Below are 19,164 nucleotides of genomic sequence, written 5' to 3' on the forward strand. Positions count from 1 at the left end.
GGTCGCGGTTACCTAGAACTTGTGAGTCGAGGGTACTGGACCGTATGATTCTCTAGTTATAGATTAGTTTTATCTACGTACAAACCGATTCTACTCCGCATTATCCGTATCCCTTGTACATTTTGTCTCTCATACTTCTTATTATAAGGAGTACCCACAATCGTTACAACGCTGCTGTGATGAAGCGGGGTTCCGGATAGTCGGACACATGTTCAACATGACTTGAGAGCAGTAATTGGTAGGCAAATATAAGGTAGATAGCGATCAATGCTGATTACAAGGGTCGCAATACGAACTTGGGAAACTGCATTCTATTTATAATTCGGATGCGGGTATACGGCAAATATGATTCTTTGCCCTACGCCCTGCTCGAATAACGCTGGATGATTGTGCACCCCCATCGATCGGATTCAATGCGCCGGTAGATCTATCGGAAAGCACGTTGTATAATGAAGACAGAGATCAAGGTTTTTGAAGTTTCTGAAACGACAGGCCTTTTCGGCAGAGGTACTCGACCCCAAAGCCTGGCCAATGCGGAGGAATATGGTTCTCAGCTGTAATAAGGTTTAGAGAGCACCAATGCCCTATTTCTATTTGCTGCAGCGTGTGTTACGTGCAACTACCGACTACAATGTTTGGCAGAGCCTTCGCCCTTCGGCTTACGACCCCGCTCTTGTGCCGAGTTAGTCATCGCGTCAGGCACGGCAATTGCCTTGCATCTGATCTGATGTGAGAATAAGCGATCTGACGCGCAAATGAGAGAATTAATAAAGAAGCGCTTAGCCATTTCTCCCAGCAAGCATGTCTCATCCAGAATCAAACTTCACCAAAATGATCCCAACTGAAGATCGGCCTGTCCTCATCATAGGCGCTGGTATAAGCGGTCTGCTTCTTGCACAGAGCCTATCACGCCAGGGCATTCCCTTCCGCGTATTTGAACGCGACACGGATCTTGAAACACGTGGTGTTGGATGGGGTCTCACCCTTCTCTGGACGCTGCCCGTCTTGAAAGATCTTTTGCCTCAAGATTTGTTCGATCGGTTGCCAGAGGCCTATGTTGATCGAGAAGCTGTTACCCAGGGCCTGTCGTCGAGCTTCCCGTTCTTTGACTTGAGTACAGGAGAGCTCAAGGCGTCGGTACCTAAAGCGCCAGAGGCAGAACGTGTCCGAGTGACTAGGCAGAGCCTCAGAGCTCTACTGGCCACTGGAATTGACATTGAGGTACGTTGCTTTGCCGAGTCTAGTTTCGTTCTGCTGACACTTCTGGATATTAGTGGGGTAAAGGTGTTACTGGAGTCGTGTCGACGAATGACTCTGTCACTGCTTCATTCGAGGATGAAAACTCAGCGACTGGTAGTTTACTCGTCGCCTGTGACGGAAGTCACTCTCGAGTGCGTCGCTCACTGTTCTCTGAGTGGAAGCTCAAAGACATTCCCGTTCGAATGCTAGGCATCAAAATGGAGATGTCGCCTTCGCAGATCAAACCAATTCGCGACCTTGATCCGTACTTCTTTCACAGCACAAACTCGAGGAATGACACCTTCGTATACTTCAGTGGTAAGCCAATCAACCTTTCTCTTTCTGTGAGTGTTGCTCATGGCAATTAGTTCTCGACGCGCCAGGCAATCACGCCGATACCAACCGCCCGTACACCGGGCAATTTTGTATCTCGTGGCCGTTTCGCGAAGGCTTCCTGAATAGACCTTCCCCTATCGAGATCCCGGATACACCAGAGGAGCAGTACAAGTTGGTTCAACAGTTGACTTCAACCTGGGCTGAGTGCTTTCGTCCACTTGCATCCGCCGTTTCGCTAGACAGCGAGATGAAAGGACTCAAGATACAAGACCTGACACCGCCGAAAGACTTCCAAACCACTGGTCGGGCTGTACTAATGGGAGACGCTCTCCATGCAATGGCAATGTGTAAGACTCATCGCCCACTCTTGCTTACCTATGGCTAACAATCAAGACCGGGGAGAGGGCGCAAACCATGTCATCTTTGATGTCAAAGACTTTGTGGAACGAGTTGTTCCTGCTCTCAATGGCGATGCCGATCTTAGATCCGCGCTAGATGAGTATGAACGAGCAGTCACTACGCGGACGCGTCCAGCAGTGTTGGCTTCTAGGCGAGCTTGTCTTGATGCACATAATTGGAAGAGGATTAGCAAGACTAGCCCATTGTTGACAAAGCGTATGCCATACATAGAGTTTGAGGAGACGGAGGAGGTTGAGGTAACACATAGACTGTAGGAGAAGGGGTAATGCAAAGTTCTAATTCTCGTTGCATTGATCCTCAACAGCCGTCTTGCCCTTAATCTGATCACGTGTGGTGTGATTCTCAGACCGAACATTTCATCTGGGAGGACCTCCTCTTCCCCAAGCAAGGAGTTAAAATGCTCATCTTGAGTAGTCAATATATAACCTAAATCAACTTAATGAAGTATTTCTTTAAACTATTGGATCTAATAGGCAATGCTTATATTCGAATCTCTCCAGGGGCAGTTTCTTCAGTGGCTCTATCGTCTGTAGTTTAATCCTTAAGTATTTTAAAATAGCCCTTTTTATTATTATTGCAATCTAATAGATAAAGAATATCTATATTTACTATATTATTATTTTTTGTATCATTTTAATTCGATTCTTTATTATTATATTATAAGTTCACTTTATCTAATGCAGTCTAGGCCCTGTAATAGAAGATCTAACTGCCAGTAGCCAGAGAATCAAAACCCCCCCTAGCGCTCCTGTTAAGGTAGCTGCCTTGGGTGCCACACCCTATGGCATAGGCCGGTCCTCAGGCAGTTTCCGCCACTCAAAGTTCTCCATCACCATCGGGCCCCAGTTGGGGACATGACTGAATGACTCAAAGTCGTAGTCATACTCCATATCTCCAAAGACAAGTTCAGCTATGCAGCGCTCCAACCCAACTCCCCTGTAGTGCGCCATCAATGCGTCTACGTTATTCAGATGCCCAGGATAGAAATTCGACTCGAAGAACGACGTCTTATTGCAGAGATGCGCCAGGGCGCCGGCATGCCCTTTGAGGAGCAACCTCATCTCGTATAAGTAATCGTCCCCCCAAGCGCTATTGGGACCTTCTTTTAGAGCACGGTCCAGGACCAGCCGCCTATCCTCTTTCTTGAGGACCTCTTGTTGGAAGAACGCAGAGCACAGATCCCCGGCATCTTCCCCATCCAGGAGCAGGGTGTAGGAACCATCAGGCATACCAGCGTCTGGGAGATACATGGCTTCTGCCAGGCAGTTACCAACCACGGTGTACAGATTCTTACCTGCGAATCTGAACATGATCTCTGGAGACCAACAGTCCTCCTGTTCAGATTCAGACACGTAAGCACGCTCGAAAATATTTCTTACCATGCTAAACTTGTGTTTGATCCGCAACCGCCCGTTTTCTTGGCAGAATGGAATAAGACCTATAGCATGGCCATCTGGTTCGCCTGCGGATGTGCGATCTTCGTGAATGGTAATATTGCGAAGAGACGACCTCTTGTTGATAGGTAGGGCATCAAGGAAACCTATAGCCGTTGAAACGGCAGAGAAGCGGTAACGTGAGCGATACTGCATGTTATGGAGTATGCTGGTCTTCCACGAAGTCATTGAAGGCCATGCCTTGTGATCTCCAAGCCTATTCCCCATCTCTTCAAGATCGGACAATAATGAAGGGAAACGCCAGGGCTCGTAGCATCTGTCGAGAAAGTTCGAGAGCCGTGCACCGCCGCTATACTCCCAACCGACAAGGCTCTCATTGGTAGTGTCTATAAATTGTTCACCCGAGCCTTCACAAAGAAGCCGCAAAGTGAACTCGATAGCTTCTCGATGCGCAGATCGAGCTCGGTTGTTGGGGCAGATATCGAATCGATCTCGCCAATCCAGTCCTGGGTTGTTGTGGTAGGTGAGTGCGCTGGAGAGACTGGCAACAAACCATGGAAACCTTTCTTTAACACGAAAGTGAATTTCTGGTGTGATAAACGGGCTTAACTGAACGAGGAGTTGAATCTGCTTTCGGAACTGGGCAGCGACTAGCCAATTGAAACGGCATAGCCATACGCTAAGATCTTTTTGATAGAATGTCTTGAAACAGATGTGATTGTACAGGAAAGGCATTTCTTTGGTCTCTCCAGCAATGAAGCGGCATGTATACATGAGGGCGAGGTCGATAGGCTCGCCGTGGGCGGCAGTGAGCTTGCGTGAGGTAGGATTAAAATGGTAGCCTTGCTTCGTGGTGAAGTAATATTTATAGATCAAGTGCCGTAGTTCGAACGGAAGACTGAGAAAGGATCGAGGAGCCATGGTATCGATGGTGCAGGCAGCGAGGGGGTTTCTGTTTTGGGAGGTCGTGTAGAATCCGAATCCGGGAGGTTCACGTGAGATGGAATCTTTGGTAAGGTGAATCCAGGGTTGGTATGCGTTTTGTGTCCCCCGAGCTGGATCCTAAGGAAGAGCAGCGGGGACTTATTTATACACCATTTGGCAAAGTTCTCATAGCATTTAGCTTTTTTGCCAGAAGCCAGATAGGTGGGGCCAGGCGTGTATGAATCTATGTTCTTTATCTTTATTTGTTGGAGGGGGCATCTAAGTTCTCTCTGTTGCTTTAAGCTCTCAGGCATAAGTGTCAACAGCAAATAACCTTTAAGCCTCTAAATATTATCATGGAAACCAGACTCGATACGCAGTGCAGCTTCAGTAGCAGTGATTAAAGTTGCGGAGTGAAGTCACTGGGCTACGCCACGCATCACCAAGTGAGTCCTGTCGGCAAAGAGTTCTTGATGCCTGGCATTTGAGTTTCACCGATTGACGCAGCAGGCTCGCCACATTTAGATCCGAGGATTACAGCATCTCAGAAACAAACAGATAAATGATTGCGATTTACGCTGTCTATAATCAGACAATGAAGGTCCGCCACAAGGAGTCGAGGTCCAGCAGATGAGTTCGTAGATGAGGCCCTTCGGCCAATTGAGAGGCTCACTTTACGAGTACATTAGTAGGCAGAAGTCTCTATTGAAACTTCCTGATGTGACATGTGTATTCACCAACTAAACCCTATTTGATCGGAGTATTTTTGGCTACTGGTTGCGATGCTTCAACGTATTGTGAGATTTTGGCGGTTCAGCTTCAATATGATGCTTGCAAGGAGGACTACAACTGATTGATTCGCAAGGCGTCGAGAAACATCTACCTACTTTCTCTTCTCCAGAATATCAAGCATTTCCAACAGTGACGGGAGAAACTCTTCCGTCTCACATCGAAACCCCTCGTGATGCCCAGGCACCGTCATCCTAGGGCACTCCAAGATCTTGGCCTGCTCCTCAATCGCTCTAGCGTAGAATGCATCTTTACATCGTACGCCTCTCATCACACCAACACTGACCCCGTGCTCCTTAATCCGAAACATATTAGGACAGTATCCAACCAACGGCGCCCATTCATATTCCCAAAAATTCTTCTGATTTCTTGGGTCGGGCGGTCCAGCTTTGGGAACACCCTCATCATCATACCCAATGAGGCATTTCTCAAACTCTTTCGCCGCAGCTTCTTGGCCCTGAGTTTCAAAAAGGTCTAGAAGACCGTACATCCACTCAAGAATCTGCGTTGCGTCTGGTAGAAGCATTGCAAGACCGGCTTCATGAGCGAGCAAGTGAACGACCATTTCGGGAAAGTCATGGGCGAATTGGTATGCGAATATACCACCGGAACTGCTACCGAAGAGAATAGCTTTATCGAAACCAACAGCCTGGATGACAGCGCGGATATCGCGAGCTTGTTGGGGAGGGCTTAGGCGCTTATTGACGGAGACTTGACTTGCTGACATTTGGCGACGATCGAAGGTCGCGCAGGTGAAGCGGTCTGAGAGGGCGGCTATTATGTTGTTGAACTGCATTCCGTGGCCGTTTCCACCGGGGATGAAGATGATGAGAGGACCGGAACCTTGATACCAGTAGTGAAGGTCACATCCTTCGTTGTGGACAATGCTTCTAATTGGACTGAAGTCCATTGGTGGCTGTTATGTCTAACTTTGATTGACAACTAATAAGAGGTCTGTTCAATCATGTTTTAGGAAGCAATAGGAAATGTCTTTCGCTTCTTATACACTGAGCTGCAAGTTGTGCTCGGTCAATTCTGCACACCGAGGAGACACTGAAGGAATTAGCCTAAAGGTAAAGACCGGCGTGAGTCAGGCTGTCATCATGCGATTTATAAGCTGTCAGATTGATTGCCAAGGCCTTTTTCAAATCCAGGGCCTCATAACGGCATTCTCTCATTATTAGAGTGAGAACCTTGTGAAAAGGCTGGGACTGAGTCTATCATGGATAACGGACCCCAATTCACCCCATGCGGCTGATGAAGTCTTGGGCCAACATTGATTACTGAATGTGGCTATTTATCCCGCTCAAGTTACGGTCGGTCACTTCCGATCCATTCAGGTCAGCTCATATTTCGATGCTGGTCTCGCCGGTACGAGAAGCATTACCCATAATCCTCACGGTCTTTGTATCCCGAAGCCACTCAACAGTCAATTCACCACCCTCCTTCGACTGCTGCAAAGATCGCAGCGTGTTTCCAGTAAAGTCTGGATGATGCTGCTTGAGCCGGGTAGTAGTCTCGGCGTTTGACAGGACATGGGGGATGATGGCGCGGTGAGCAGAGCCAGTCTGTTGCTATTAGTAATGCCCCTCTGGAAGACGAAGGTACTTACCGCCGCGTCTTCATGATTGTTACCTGCTATGCAATTAATAACTCGAGTGTGGATATGTTCCGAAGGGCTTGTCGAGACTTGGAAGATGTAGATGAAACCATTCAGTGGAGCCTGCTTACAGTAGTTAGTTGTGCGCTGTCAATGATAGCGATGTACTGACCAACTTGGAAGCATCGAACTTCAAAGCTTTCAAGTCAAGCTCAGGGCTAAACTCGAGCATGAAGTACTGATCTTGCTCAAATACAGCCACTGGCTCTCCTGTGCCCTCCCACTTCGAAGCAGAAGCCGCTTCAAACAAGCCCTTCAACTCATCCCATCGCTTGCTATCCTGTGATACGGCAGGAAGGTCAAGTAGTTCCGGAAACTCAATACCAACCAGCTTCGCATCTTCAAATGGGCTCTGATTGAGAGATGCAGAGGCAACACCATGAAGTCTAGTAAGATACCTCAGCGTCTGCGGCGCATTGGGAAGGGTACTGAACAGGTGCTGCGACAAGGCGAGAGTCGCATGGCCACAAAGCGGCGCTTCGTTGACGGGATTGAACCATCGAACGGCGTAGTGAGCTTTCGCCGACTCATTCTCTGGATCAAGAGGGAGCGCAAATGCTGTCATTGGGAGATTGATGCCTTTCGCCGTTTCTTGAAGCTTTGAGGCGGGAGGGAACAGGTCGTACGGAAACTCTCCATTCCCATCTTGTGCGACCGATCCGGGCTTCGGCAGGATAATCACGGCTGCGGGATTGCCCTGCGCCCTCGCCGATGCAAAGGCTTGGTATGTAGTTTTCGTAAGAGAGGTCATCGCGAGTTGCTTGTAAGGGTATTCAACTGGAACTGATGGCTGGAAATTGAATGACTGACGAAAAGTATTTATCAGTTATCAAGATATCATCTTAAGGGCGTAAGTGACTCATGCTGACCCCGCAAATTGACTGTTTGGAGATAGTGTCATACCTATTAGTGGGCACTGGGGGCATTTCATGAGCATGCAACGACATGCAACTACTCTCTCCGTTTTCAAACTACATCGCAGTTCTAGCAGATATTGCCCTTCGTCTTAAATAGTTCATGGCCATCTGCAGGTCCGGTCAGCTTGATAATCACCGCTTGATAAGCCATGAACCTCTTTTCGGTATAGGTATGTCGATCCTGATGCTAGCCAACAATGCTTTGCAGGCTTGGGGCAGGTTTCCGCGATAATATTATACCCAAGTCACAGATATGATAGTACCAGTAAGAGTGTGCTCATCTTATGCGCCGGTCAATTATACTGCTGATCATCTATGACGAATAACGACCGGATGTCTCTTTGTTGGCCGGAGATTCCAAGGTCTAATCTAAATTTTTCTCCGACATCTCCACGTAACTCAACAGGCTAAGGCCATTCCAGGGTTGAGTAGTCCGAGAGTTGGCTCTCATGAGGCAGTTGGTAGACCGTCTTCGACCCGCAGAGCCAGCGTAATGCCGCGCTCAGATACGGAGCAAAACAATTCTGAACGGCGTCTGCAGAGATGTGCCCGATGAGATGGGTACCCTAGACCAAGCATCAAGGATCTGATTAGCTCTGTCAGAATACAGAGATTCTTGAATCACTCACATGTTGATTGTGACCGTCTTCGGTACCATGCATGTAGAGCGTAAAGGGTTGGCGGAAGAGCAACTACCAAGCTGACGATTGCCACAATAATCTCGGGGTTCATTTTGGAGAAGGCTTTGATAAGTGTGTGATCGAAATAACCAAAGTCTTAAAAAAGCTAACTTATGGTATTCATTAGATGAAGTAGCTAGGGTGAGTCTGGCTTGCTTATATGCCAAGTCAACGGCGGAGATCAACGTGAAGCCTCATTTGTAAATCTACACTACACCCGATCAAAGTTCATTGAAATAAGTGAAACGATCCAAGATGTCGGATTTTGGTAATAGCCTATCGTATGGAGGCCAGGAAATCACGGTGGAGTCGGATTTCGGACAGATCCAATTGAAATACGGACGGTCAAGTGACGTACTGTCCAAGTAGAAGCCATGGCTGCAAGATTCTGGTCTGGACGAATGAGAGCGGTCAGGTCACGCTGCCGTATGCAGAGTAAGCCCAGCTGATGAGATTCTGGACACAGCCAATGAAAGATTACTGGGTCAAGCACTAAAATTGGAACGAGACTTGCCAACTTGGCAAGCCACTCAGATTCTGGATTAGACGAATCAGAACAGCGAACGCAAAGCCTCGTTAGGCATATAAGGGGCAGCAATGCCTTCACCGAATCTCCAATCTTCCTCCTTCATCAACTAGACTCTGTCTACCGTTTCGCTATACCTCAATTGTGCTCATCCCTAGCACTTTCGCAGTATTTCAACCCCGTCAACATTCCCATGGGTGCGACAACAACATCATACCCCAGTGAGGGGGACTGGCTGAAACACCAAAACATGATCAGATATGAATATCTGGTCAAAGACACGTCGCTCAAGGATTTGGTGATTTTGCTGAGAGCTCAGGGATTGCATGTAACGTTTGTATATTATGGCCTTGATTTATAGGAATGTCTCTGACCAGATACTAGAAAAGCGCAGCTTGAATATAGGCTCAAGAGCTGGAACCTCAGCAAGAACATCGACAAGGAGACATGGCAATACATTGATCGGAAGATTAGAAAGCGTAAAGATGAAGGAAAAGACAGTGAAGTCATACACTGTGGCAAGAGGTTGAAAAAGCTCAAGGTCACGAAAGAGACGAATCGTCATCGAGAAACCAATATTTTCGCTCGATTCAAAACGCGTTAGCAAATTCCGCATTTGATCATCAAGTTTTAAGTTAATCATATGCCGCAGCTCCGCCTTCTCCTACAAATCTACAGCTTAGTATTTGCACTCCACCGGCGTTGCAGATGAGCAGTGACTGGCCATTGTCTCTCCCGTGGATCAGCTTGCAAAATAGCAATTGGAACAGTGAGTCATCTCAGAACCAGCGTATACAATCTATCTTACAGCTTTTCTGATAGCTACAATCAACTGTGCTGCTTCCAAGGGTGTGGCATTACAACATAAGCATCAGGCTGATATTGCGACGTCACTGATGGTGTCAATGTTGGCTCACGCCAAAGCTAGCCGCGCTGTCACCTTGTCTAAGCTGATAGCGGCTACAAACAATGCGATACTGGAATGGTACCCTGGTGAGCACGAAGAGACTACCCAGAATATGCTCGATAGTCCCTCGTCCAAGTCTATCTCCGAATGCTTCAAACTCATGGTATATATGATGTCAAACTCGATGCTGTTTCAGGACAGCAGACACCTGGAATTCATTTCCAGCCTCCTGGGGAATGGAACTCTAGACACCTTAGCCGACTTTAAGAAACTCCGGAATGAGAGCCCGACCATCCGAGCATTTCTTGAAAAGCTCTTTCAATTAGCGATTACAAAGGTCACATCAATCATCATAATTATCAACGGTGCCGGCCTCTCAAAACCCCTGGCTCTCATCGAATGGCTCTTAGAAGTAGGGATAGACCCTAATTGCCATTGCCATGACGTCTTCCGTCAGAGCTCAGTCTTGGCCACGCCTATCCAGAAAGCAGTCAAAGCCGGTTCAATGGAGCTTGTCCAGTTGCTTCTACGTTATGGTGCTCGGGCTGATATTCCTCGATGCAGGACGAATGAAACAGCCTTCATCAACCTGGTTCTCGAAAGCCGAGGTAGCGACGCAGGGAGATTCCGAATGCTGAACTTGCTGTTTGATAATAAGTTCCTCAATGAAGATGAAATGCTCCGTGCAGCAATTGAACTAGGAGATACAGCATTAATGTTGAAGATACTACAACATGACCCCGATGTTACGAGTTACGAGACCGCCTGGCTACACCCGGCATGTCGGCGACAACAGACTCACAGCCATACATACTTGGCAGACTCGTCAGCTCTGATGATGGCGGTCCAGGCGGGAGGCATCATGGCGGATTATATGCTGGATCACTTGTTAGCAAGAGGCCAGCCTACACCTGCTGTCTTGGCAGACGCCTATATAGCCGCAGCCTCCGGTGGCCATTATTCCATTGTCCTGCGACTTGAGGGATTGCAAACTCCCAGAATAATCTGTAACAGGAAAGGTATTACACCTCTAGAAGTAGCGGTGGTCGGTGGCGATCCAAGAGTGTGCAAACATCTTCTCGAGCGATATGGAGGCGCATCAACCTTGCTGTTGCTTGTCGCGGCCGAACTTGTCAAAGTCGATGTACTGCAATTACTCATCGACTACGGAGGTAACCCCAACTGTCCAATTTCCCAAGATGACTTCAAGTTGTACCAATATCTTGATATGGATTATTGCCGCTATGAATTGCCGAGCTCCATCCTCAATATTCTGATTCATGGAGATATCAGAAATATTGATATGGAACAGAGTATCCTAATACTGATTCAGAACGGAGCCTTGCTTTCGTGTGGCGACATAGCAGGGCTTTCACGGCGTGGCTTTCACAGATGTTTAGAAGCCGCCCTTGCGGTTGGCGGCAATCCCAATGATCGAGATGGAAGCAAACGTACCGCCCTTCAATATGCTTTGGATGGTACGTGGTCGTTCAGTGGCGATGGCCACATTACTAGGGCGTTTCGCTCTGCTGAGCTTCTGATCGAAACAGGAGCGAAGCTCAATGGCGGGGAAGTTGTCAGAGCCATTGATCTTCAGAACAAAGATCTAATACTGTATCTTTTACGGCACGGCGGAACCCTTACTGATGTTGATGGTGCTGGAAAAGGTTGTCTTGAAGCCGAGATAATTGCACAAAACGACCCGTTCCTGCAAGAAGCTCTTGAGATGCAGGATTTTGCCATTGATGCCGGGCCGTTCTGTGCGGCGATACATCGGCAGGACTGGGATCTTGTTGGGAGACTTTTTGAGCGAGCTCACAAACCGACAAACTGCCGCCTACTAGAGGGAACCGCCGTGGGTTTGGCTGCCAAGGCAGGCCAACTCGACCTCTTGGACAGGCTTCTCACCCGATTCACTCATCCATCCGTGTTATGCTCCGCAATCTTGCCCTTCTGGCTCCATGAAGGGGTAATGATAACAATTGAAGTGTACCATGGAAGGCTAGGCTACTGGCGTGCACCCAAACATCAAAACGGGTCGATACTTATCATGGGCAGCCCACTCACCTTGGCCAGTTTTCGTGACGATACTTCTGGTTTCAGGGAACTTCTTCGCCGTGGTTGCTGTATGGATAGAGTGACCTGGCATGTTCTTGCGGACAGTCATAGATCATATGACTACTTACAACTACTAAGAGAGTTTGGCTGTGGGCTCGGATCTCTCACCAAATACGACGCAGAGTTAGATACGGCATTGTGCAAAGCAATCAAAATGAGACAGAACGATCTGGCGAAGTATTTGGTGGAAGTGGGAGCAGATGTCAACGAATTCGACTTATCTGTGTCTGCACGTGTGTCACCACTCCAGTGCGCTGTGAAAGAAGGGAACATCGATATGGCCACATATCTTCTTGAAACGGGAGCAAACATAAACGCCCCTCCGGCCTACAACAAAGGCGCAACTGCTCTCCAATTCGCCGCCATAAACGGCTACATTGGGTTTGCTCGGTATCTGATCCAGCTCGGTGCCCGAGTCAACGCAAGGGGTCCCCGCAGATTTGGCAGGTCTGCTTTGGAGGGAGCAGCAGAACATGGGAGGTTTGACATGGTTGCTTTGCTGATCCGTCATGGCGCTGTTACAACGGGCCATGGGCGTCAGCAGTTGGTCACTGCTGTCGCATATGCTCAGTCGATGGCGCATCATGCTGTAGCTGAGTGGCTGAAGAAGAAGTGTGGTTGGGATGGCGCAGACCAGCATGCATTACAGCGTAGCGATGTAAATCAGGAGATATGGATGGAGTGCCTTATGTCGTTTTGCTGCGACGAATACCATGACGACAATGTTAAGTGCACCTACCATTATACTGAGGAGCAAAGGGAGGATCATATTAGACAGTGCTGGCGGTGTCTGAGACTACAATTAAGACAAGATTATGAAGATGGAAGTGACAATGACAGCATTGGCAGCTTTTCCGATGAGGATGAGGGTATAGACACGGAGGATGATGACAGTCAGCAGTAAATCTGAAAGATATCTGTGCTCAAAAGCATGAAAGGGCTCCATCCGACGGTAGTATATCATCCATCGTAATTATCATGACGCAAGTGTAGGTAGAGAAGTGTAGCCTGAAAACAGTAATATGAGCACGGGGTCGAAACGTACAGAGGTATTTGCCTTACCGAAGCTGAACGTCGTAATCATGCTTTTCAATCGATTCTGTAGCGCGTTCCAAATATAGTGGCTGTAAGGTTACGGCGCAAAAAGGCTTGAAGTCTCAACGCAATCGAATTTAAGCATAGTCTATCTCGTCAATGATATATTTGGCCAAAACCTTACTGGTAGAGTGGCTGCAATACGCCATAGAGGGGTATCTCAATAAATGACTCGCCTCGTGCCCCTCAGTTTAAAGTCCTTCTGCCATTCTCGACCTTGCCACAATCCTCAGCAGTATGGTAGCCTTGTGGTTTATCCTGGGCCTTCTCGCCCTAATCGCAGGGAGCTCTGCCAATGATCCCTGCGAAACGTATCTTGGATCAAGTGCCGCTGATATCATTCGTACCAGCATGACCACTCGGCAGGGAACGATAACTGTAATGGATAAAATTATCATTCCAACTTTTGCTGTCAACATCACGAAGTCTAATACCAGACTGACCTGGGTAAATGTAACGGATGAGACCACCAGTCAACGTAACAGCACTATCGGTATCACCACGACAACTACCATCACAGTGACATCCACGAAGCTGGCTACAGTCACTGCAAGCCTTGAAGCCAAGATAGCCACCATCACGGTTACCAGTACATATTACAGTCTACACCTTTGCTCATTATTACTGACGTCGTATCAAAGATCCGAACTTTGTCAACCGAACAGAAACCGTGACAAAGACAGAGACGAACAGGAATACCGTCACGACCACGACATATTTTACCACGACTATCGGACGACGGCCTGGCTTTACCGCCATTAGAGATAATATGGAAAGGATATCTTCTGAGCTACAGGAGACTACTACATCGGTCGGGCTTGCCGCTAAGCTGTTCTTCCATGTTGTATCGGTAACCTGCACTGATAACTTGCCGATAAAGAAGACCGTGACCACCACGAGCTTCAGAGCGCAGACTCAGAGCCTTCCTAAGCCTTCCACTGCGACTTCCACAGTGACGGTCTGGACAACTATCAACCAGACTGAGTATCCTCCTGACCTCGCTACCACGGTGACTACTACTGTTCTCCCCATCCAGACGGCACTTATCAACGTGACCAAGACCATCACCATTGATGGGACGGGTAAGCATGACACCATATTTCACCACTCCCTGCATTACTTACATGCGTAAAGTCACGTTGGAAAGACATATTCCTCAAAAGACGCACTACCAAGTCTGCGATCAGAACGGTACCAACTACCTCTCCTGGATGCCAGGATCGAGTCAGTCCGACAAACGCATGATCAACGAATTCTCCCGCCAAGACCACGAGATAAACCCCACTGAAATAAAAGTCGACGACGCCATCGCCTGCTGCAACGAGTGCATGAAGCGCAAATACTGCCGCGTCAGTTTCTGGGGACGACCCCCCGGCGCAAAACGAGAAGCGCGACACTCGTGCTATGTATACATGACTATCAGAAGGGAGCAGTGTATGGATAGAGCTCAGCCGCTGTATGCAAGGTACTTGGCTGACAAGCAGGTGTCGGATCCGAGTGTTGAGCCGTGGTTTGTTTTTAGTAATGGGCCGTGTGGACAGTTGAAGTTTGGCGGGGTGAAGGGTGATAAATGGCATAAGCCGATGAAGCATGATGGTTTTGATAGATGGAAAGTTCAAGACTGGGAAATGGAGAAATACAAGAATACGGATGAGGAATATGTATGAATAGATCTACATTACTTTAGCGCCAAAAGTCAGGGCTGTCACTCTGGCGCAAATCAACAGTCTCGGTGATCTTCAACATGCGTAAAATGAATTTTCGGATATCCGTAGTATCGAGGGAGTCATCAATCACAAGCTTAGCATGACGCACTAAAGTCTCGGGAAATGCCAAGAAGACCGAAAGGATTCTCCCACGGCCAATCAAGTGAAGCTGACGTTTCTGACAGCAGTCCCCAGGCGCTAGAGTAACCTGTGCTTACGCTGTTCGACGGATATCCGATTCCCGCGAATAGGGCTGACTTTGAGATGTTAATTGTCAGAAATGAGAGTTGTGAGTGCAGGTGAAGTGGTATTAAAGTAAGGGGTATCTTCGTCGAAATCAGTCTCATCATCAACAACAATACGAAACACCAAACTTCAGCATCTGCATCTACCAGTTCAATACATCAACATATTCACAACAGCAATAACATCAGTCAAAATGGTCGCAATCAACACAATCAAGAAATCCAACCAATCAGCCCTCTCCCAGAATCTCCCCCAGAATCTTACAGCGGTTTTCCTCGGCGCCACATCCGGTATTGGCCGCAGCACAATCAAGCAGCTCGCCATCGCTACCGATAACAAATCACCAACAATTTACATCGTCGGTCGAAGCACTTCAGCCGCTACGCCACTTATCGCAGAACTGAGACAGAGTAACCCATCTGCCACAATTGAATTCATTGAACGCGATGTTTCTCTCGTCAAGGAAGCAGACGCCGCGATGAAGGAGATTGCCAAGCGGGAGACCAAGGTTGATATTTTGTTCATGTCTGTTGGATTCATGTCTTTTGAAGGTCGAAAAGGTAAACACCCTTCTCAATCAATCACAATGGCCATTTACTGACATTTTCCAGAAACCAAGGAAAGGCTAGAACCATCTCTGACAACCCGCTTCTACAGCCGCGTCAGAGCCATCCAAGTCCTCCTCCCTCTCCTCAACAACAGCCCGAACCCTCACGTCACCAACATTCTCGCAGGAGGCCAAGAAGGTCCCCTCATTGAAGATGATCTTGATCTCTCCAAGCCAGGCAACTTTGGTGTCGCGTCAGCCGCTCAACAAGCAGCCACCATGCTCACCCTCATCCTCGAGCGCTTCGCCAAAGAGAACCCCAAGATCAGCTTTGTGCACGCATTCCCCGGTTTGACAGCTACACCACTGCTCTCTCGCGGTTCAAGTGGTATCATTGGGTTTCTGCTCCAGTGGATTGTTACGCCGCTTGGAGGGTTGTTTTTTGCTAGTCCAGATGATGTTGGTGCGAGGGCGTTGTTTTATGCGACTAATGCGAGATATACTGTTGATGAGAGTGAGAAGGGAGCGACACCTATTCCTCAGGGGTTGAGTAAGGCGGCGAGATCGGCGGGTGGTGTGTTTTTGGTTGATAATAAGAGTGAGGCTGCAGATAATGAGAAGGTTTTGGTTGGGTTGAGGGAGGAGATGGCTGAGAAGGTACGGACTCATGTGGACTTGGTCTTTGAGAGAGTGATTCAGGAATAGTGAGAAGAGATTTGTGGAGGAAAATGATGATTGGGAGTGATGGAGTTTGGATCATATCATAGGCGCAATTCGAATGAATTTTCTTTACCTAGCAATAATAACAGTACTGGCATCTAGAATTCTCCTTTGCATACATACGAGTACCACAGTCTCTAGAATTGTCGAGTAATGCAATCTGGAATGAACTGAATTAGCTGTTTGCAGTTTGCTAGAGATTGTCGCCCTTCGGGTCCGGGGGCCCGTGGAGTCGATGCCGAGGAACCACGGTGGCGCGGGATACCTACATGCGCCTTAACAGCACGTCACGTAATATGGGCTGATTTCTGTTAGAGGTAGAGTCTCGGTGCCGCGGGGAATCTAATCACTATGAATCATCAAGGCGATTACCCTAAAACAGCCTAGATCCATTCTTTTGACTCACCTCAATTGCCCAATCACATTGCCCGAATTAGAGCTGCACTTGGTACAATACCTACAGGCTACATTACAGGATTCTATAAAGGTTGCATGCTCTGCCTGTCATTCCCGTCATTAAAACACAATCAATAAGAACACTCGCAAGACTCAAGTGTCAGAAAGCATCGAATCAGCCTTCATTTTCAACACTCGACTACCCATTCTCATGCTAGGAGCAACAGCCACCACTACTGCAACAACTACTACCTCTATGCCCCTCTTATCCTCCGAAGAAATCAGCCCTCTAACACCATACATCATGTCTATCAACGACTTTGCTCCGGCACCTCAATCGTTCACACCAGGGCAATGCCTCTTCTGCCCCTCTGTCTACCCGACACTAGCCGAGAGCATCATTCACATGCAAACTTCACATGGCCTCTTCGTTCCATATAAGCAACACCTCTTGGTAGATCTCGAGACATTGTTTAGATATCTACATCTTGTTATCTATGGGTATCGAGAATGCATACACTGTGGAACGAGCAGGACAACAGTCCAGGCAGTGCAGCAGCATATGATGGGTAAAGGCCATTGCAAGTTTGACGTGTCGGAAGGATCAGAATTTGCCGACTTTTACGACTTTTCACGCCAAGATCTTGATACAGAGGATGATTTTCTGAGTGAAGATGATGAAGACGAGTTTGAGGGTGCAGAACCGAAGCTGGACCGGAAGCCCCTACAGGTTGATCGGGACTCGATCCGTCTTCCATCCGGCCGGCTCATCTCCAAAAAGTTATCAGCGCAAGTTGAGCCATCAGTCTCACAGATACGCGAGCGCAAGCGGACGTCTAGATCTCAACTCGAGTACTCTTCTGTTGAAGCCGGAGACGAAGGTCCTATGCATGAGGAGTCTGTACCAGAGACTTCCGACACAAGGGTTTTATCGAGACGAGAAAGACGGCAGAAGGCTACTGTTACACATCAGCTTGCCAATATGAGTGCCGGCGACCGTAGCGCTTTGATGCACCTGTCTGCATCTGAGCAACGTTCCTTCATTGCAACTCAGCACAGATTTACGGAAAAGGTTCAGAAGGAGGAGAGTCGAAGGCAGCGAAGGATTGATCGCAAGGAGAACAAGAATCTGTATGCTTATTGGCATACAGAAACTCCAGTGTATCAGTGTGGATAGTCAAATCAGATGAACGTGATTTTATTTCAATCCAGCCAAGGTCTAAGTGGTCTACGTTCACATGTCATAGCCTCCATCGAGATGATCTGCATCAATCCTCCATACAGACAACTCCTCCAACATTTATACAAGTGACCATAAGTATTCCGCCGCAGGATCCTTCCAAACCAAAAGACAACCCGTCTCATTCATCACTGGTGTAAACGGCGGCTGCGAAAACATCGCACGAGTCTCATACCCCTTCATCGTAAAAATAGACCCGGGCCCGCTGATAAGAGAAGGCATAAGAACCAGAATAGTCGGCATAATCATGAGCATAAACATCAAGAAAAGAACAATCATAAAGGCCAGCACTACCAGGACAGCTGGGATGATTGTCCAGAGAGTATGCAGACTTTTAAAGCCTGGTCCCTTGTACATATTCGAGATAATGAAGAATAATGCGAAATAGGCTGCAACGAGCAGATAAAATACTGGCAATGAAATCTGGAGTGAGAATACGCCGGTGAATTCTCTATAGATCCCTTCGTATGCCTCCGACAGGAAGTTAAAAGGTATAGACTCGCCTTTGTATGTTGACGATAAAACGCACGCTAGCCACGTAGCAGCTGATGTAGCGGAGCCAATATCTGAAGCGTAGAGGATCTGATACCAGCTCGGACAACGGCGCGAATCACCGCGGCAGAAGATAACAGCTGGATCTGGTTTGTACTCTGGGATATACAGGGTTTCCGGCATCTGTCCAAAGCCGGGAAGTTCGAGAAGCAGGGCGAGAGATAGTATCGAAACAGCGGCGCCGCCGACGGATAGCTCGAATGTTCGATGATCAAGGACTGTAAGTGCATCCCAGCCATGAAGATTCTTTCGCCGCTGGTAGAGAAATACCGTAGCGGCGAACTGGAACAGTGTTGCAAAGATGGCGATGGCTCTGCCAAGTCGTATCCAAGCACTTCCAAAGCGAGATTGCGCAGCTTCCAATGAGCCAGTGGGCGTTCGACGTGATGAAGATTTCTTTCCGAATAGTGTATTCCATCGTCGAGCGTAGGTTTCAAGATGAGGAGAAAGGGATTTAGGCGATAGAGTGGCGTCGTAGATAAATGAAAGGTTGATAATAACGACACCGAGAGCTGTTTGTGCAGTTACTATCAAGGGCGATAGAAGGAATAGTACTGGCTCGATGGTGTCCAGCCGTTCATTGCGTAGGGACTGCCAATTGCAGAATGCGACGACAGCAGTGAAATGAGCGACTATGAGTTTGACTACCATCTCTTTTTCAGTGCGCGTATCGCCGTCGGGACAAATACTGGTATCCATCGCGGCAAAGTATCACTCGTATTCACAGTTTATATAAAGAGGAATGAATTATT

The 19,164-nt window shown here is 47.9% G+C and overlaps 9 protein-coding genes across 9 annotated transcripts; 5 read left to right on the plus strand and 4 right to left on the minus strand.

Annotated features, from left to right (window-relative positions):
* The first annotated feature begins 750 nt into the window (after positions 1 to 750).
* Positions 751 to 2,382, plus strand: FVEG_12382 (hypothetical protein). The gene is made up of 4 exons (XM_018901729.1): positions 751 to 1,221; positions 1,275 to 1,557; positions 1,608 to 1,922; positions 1,969 to 2,382. Exons 1-4 carry the CDS (start codon positions 802 to 804, stop codon positions 2,247 to 2,249), a joined length of 1,299 nt encoding a protein of 432 aa, XP_018760277.1. The 5' UTR covers positions 751 to 801; the 3' UTR covers positions 2,250 to 2,382.
* A 392-nt stretch (positions 2,383 to 2,774) lies between these two features.
* On the minus strand, positions 2,775 to 4,310 carry FVEG_12383 (hypothetical protein; the record flags this gene model as incomplete). Its single annotated transcript, XM_018901730.1, has 1 exon — positions 2,775 to 4,310. The coding sequence occupies one exon, from the start codon at positions 4,308 to 4,310 to the stop codon at positions 2,775 to 2,777; it is 1,536 nt and encodes a 511-aa protein (XP_018760278.1).
* An 828-nt stretch (positions 4,311 to 5,138) lies between these two features.
* FVEG_12384 (hypothetical protein) lies at positions 5,139 to 6,012 on the minus strand (the record flags this gene model as incomplete). Its single annotated transcript, XM_018901731.1, has 1 exon — positions 5,139 to 6,012. One exon carries the CDS (start codon positions 6,010 to 6,012, stop codon positions 5,197 to 5,199), a length of 816 nt encoding a protein of 271 aa, XP_018760279.1. The 3' UTR covers positions 5,139 to 5,196.
* Positions 6,013 to 6,040: 28 nt separating this feature from the next.
* FVEG_12385 (phenazine biosynthesis protein) lies at positions 6,041 to 7,578 on the minus strand. Its single transcript, XM_018901732.1, has 3 exons — positions 6,875 to 7,578; positions 6,715 to 6,825; positions 6,041 to 6,670 (listed from the first exon to the last, which is right to left on the minus strand). Exons 1-3 carry the CDS (start codon positions 7,511 to 7,513, stop codon positions 6,449 to 6,451), a joined length of 972 nt encoding a protein of 323 aa, XP_018760280.1. The 5' UTR covers positions 7,514 to 7,578; the 3' UTR covers positions 6,041 to 6,448.
* A 1,500-nt stretch (positions 7,579 to 9,078) lies between these two features.
* Positions 9,079 to 12,842, plus strand: FVEG_12386 (hypothetical protein; the record flags this gene model as incomplete). Its single annotated transcript, XM_018901733.1, has 4 exons — positions 9,079 to 9,218; positions 9,270 to 9,484; positions 9,538 to 9,654; positions 9,708 to 12,842. 4 exons carry the CDS (start codon positions 9,079 to 9,081, stop codon positions 12,812 to 12,814), a joined length of 3,579 nt encoding a protein of 1,192 aa, XP_018760281.1. The 3' UTR covers positions 12,815 to 12,842.
* Positions 12,843 to 13,242: 400 nt separating this feature from the next.
* On the plus strand, positions 13,243 to 14,509 carry FVEG_12387 (hypothetical protein; the record flags this gene model as incomplete). Its single annotated transcript, XM_018901734.1, has 4 exons — positions 13,243 to 13,594; positions 13,647 to 14,087; positions 14,140 to 14,439; positions 14,490 to 14,509. 4 exons carry the CDS (start codon positions 13,243 to 13,245, stop codon positions 14,507 to 14,509), a joined length of 1,113 nt encoding a protein of 370 aa, XP_018760282.1.
* Positions 14,510 to 15,150: 641 nt separating this feature from the next.
* FVEG_12388 (hypothetical protein) lies at positions 15,151 to 16,209 on the plus strand (the record flags this gene model as incomplete). The annotated part of the gene is made up of 2 exons (XM_018901735.1): positions 15,151 to 15,517; positions 15,569 to 16,209. The coding sequence occupies 2 exons, from the start codon at positions 15,151 to 15,153 to the stop codon at positions 16,207 to 16,209; spliced, it is 1,008 nt and encodes a 335-aa protein (XP_018760283.1).
* A 524-nt stretch (positions 16,210 to 16,733) lies between these two features.
* On the plus strand, positions 16,734 to 17,873 carry FVEG_12389 (hypothetical protein). Its single transcript, XM_018901736.1, has one exon. It carries the CDS (start codon positions 16,832 to 16,834, stop codon positions 17,795 to 17,797), a length of 966 nt encoding a protein of 321 aa, XP_018760284.1. The 5' UTR covers positions 16,734 to 16,831; the 3' UTR covers positions 17,798 to 17,873.
* On the minus strand, positions 17,777 to 19,142 carry FVEG_17241 (hypothetical protein). The gene has a single exon (XM_018906497.1). The coding sequence runs from the start codon at positions 19,109 to 19,111 to the stop codon at positions 17,921 to 17,923; it is 1,191 nt and encodes a 396-aa protein (XP_018760285.1). The 5' UTR covers positions 19,112 to 19,142; the 3' UTR covers positions 17,777 to 17,920.
* Between the last annotated feature and the right edge of the window lie 22 nt (positions 19,143 to 19,164).

This window comes from Fusarium verticillioides, chromosome 4 (genome assembly GCF_000149555.1).
Source record: "Fusarium verticillioides 7600 chromosome 4, whole genome shotgun sequence".
NCBI classification, from domain to species: domain Eukaryota; kingdom Fungi; phylum Ascomycota; class Sordariomycetes; order Hypocreales; family Nectriaceae; genus Fusarium; species Fusarium verticillioides.

What these genes read in the sequence shown, in the direction of transcription:
- FVEG_12382 (XM_018901729.1), top strand. Translation starts at nt 802, where the DNA reads ATGTCTCATCCAGAATCAAACTTCACCAAAATGATCCCAACTGAAGAT. An exon ending in CCACTGGAATTGACATTGAG is followed by an intron (nt 1,222 to 1,274) that starts GTACGTTGCTTT and finishes TCTGGATATTAG; the next exon opens with TGGGGTAAAGGTGTTACTGG. An exon ending in CACCTTCGTATACTTCAGTG is followed by an intron (nt 1,558 to 1,607) that starts GTAAGCCAATCA and finishes CATGGCAATTAG; the next exon opens with TTCTCGACGCGCCAGGCAAT.
- FVEG_12385 (XM_018901732.1), bottom strand. Translation starts at nt 7,513, where the DNA reads ATGACCTCTCTTACGAAAACTACATACCAAGCCTTTGCATCGGCGAGG. An exon ending in AGTTCGATGCTTCCAAGTTG is followed by an intron (nt 6,826 to 6,874) that starts GTCAGTACATCG and finishes TACTGTAAGCAG; the next exon opens with GCTCCACTGAATGGTTTCAT. An exon ending in ACAATCATGAAGACGCGGCG is followed by an intron (nt 6,671 to 6,714) that starts GTAAGTACCTTC and finishes TAATAGCAACAG; the next exon opens with ACTGGCTCTGCTCACCGCGC.
- FVEG_12389 (XM_018901736.1), top strand. Translation starts at nt 16,832, where the DNA reads ATGCTAGGAGCAACAGCCACCACTACTGCAACAACTACTACCTCTATG.
- FVEG_17241 (XM_018906497.1), bottom strand. Translation starts at nt 19,111, where the DNA reads ATGGATACCAGTATTTGTCCCGACGGCGATACGCGCACTGAAAAAGAG.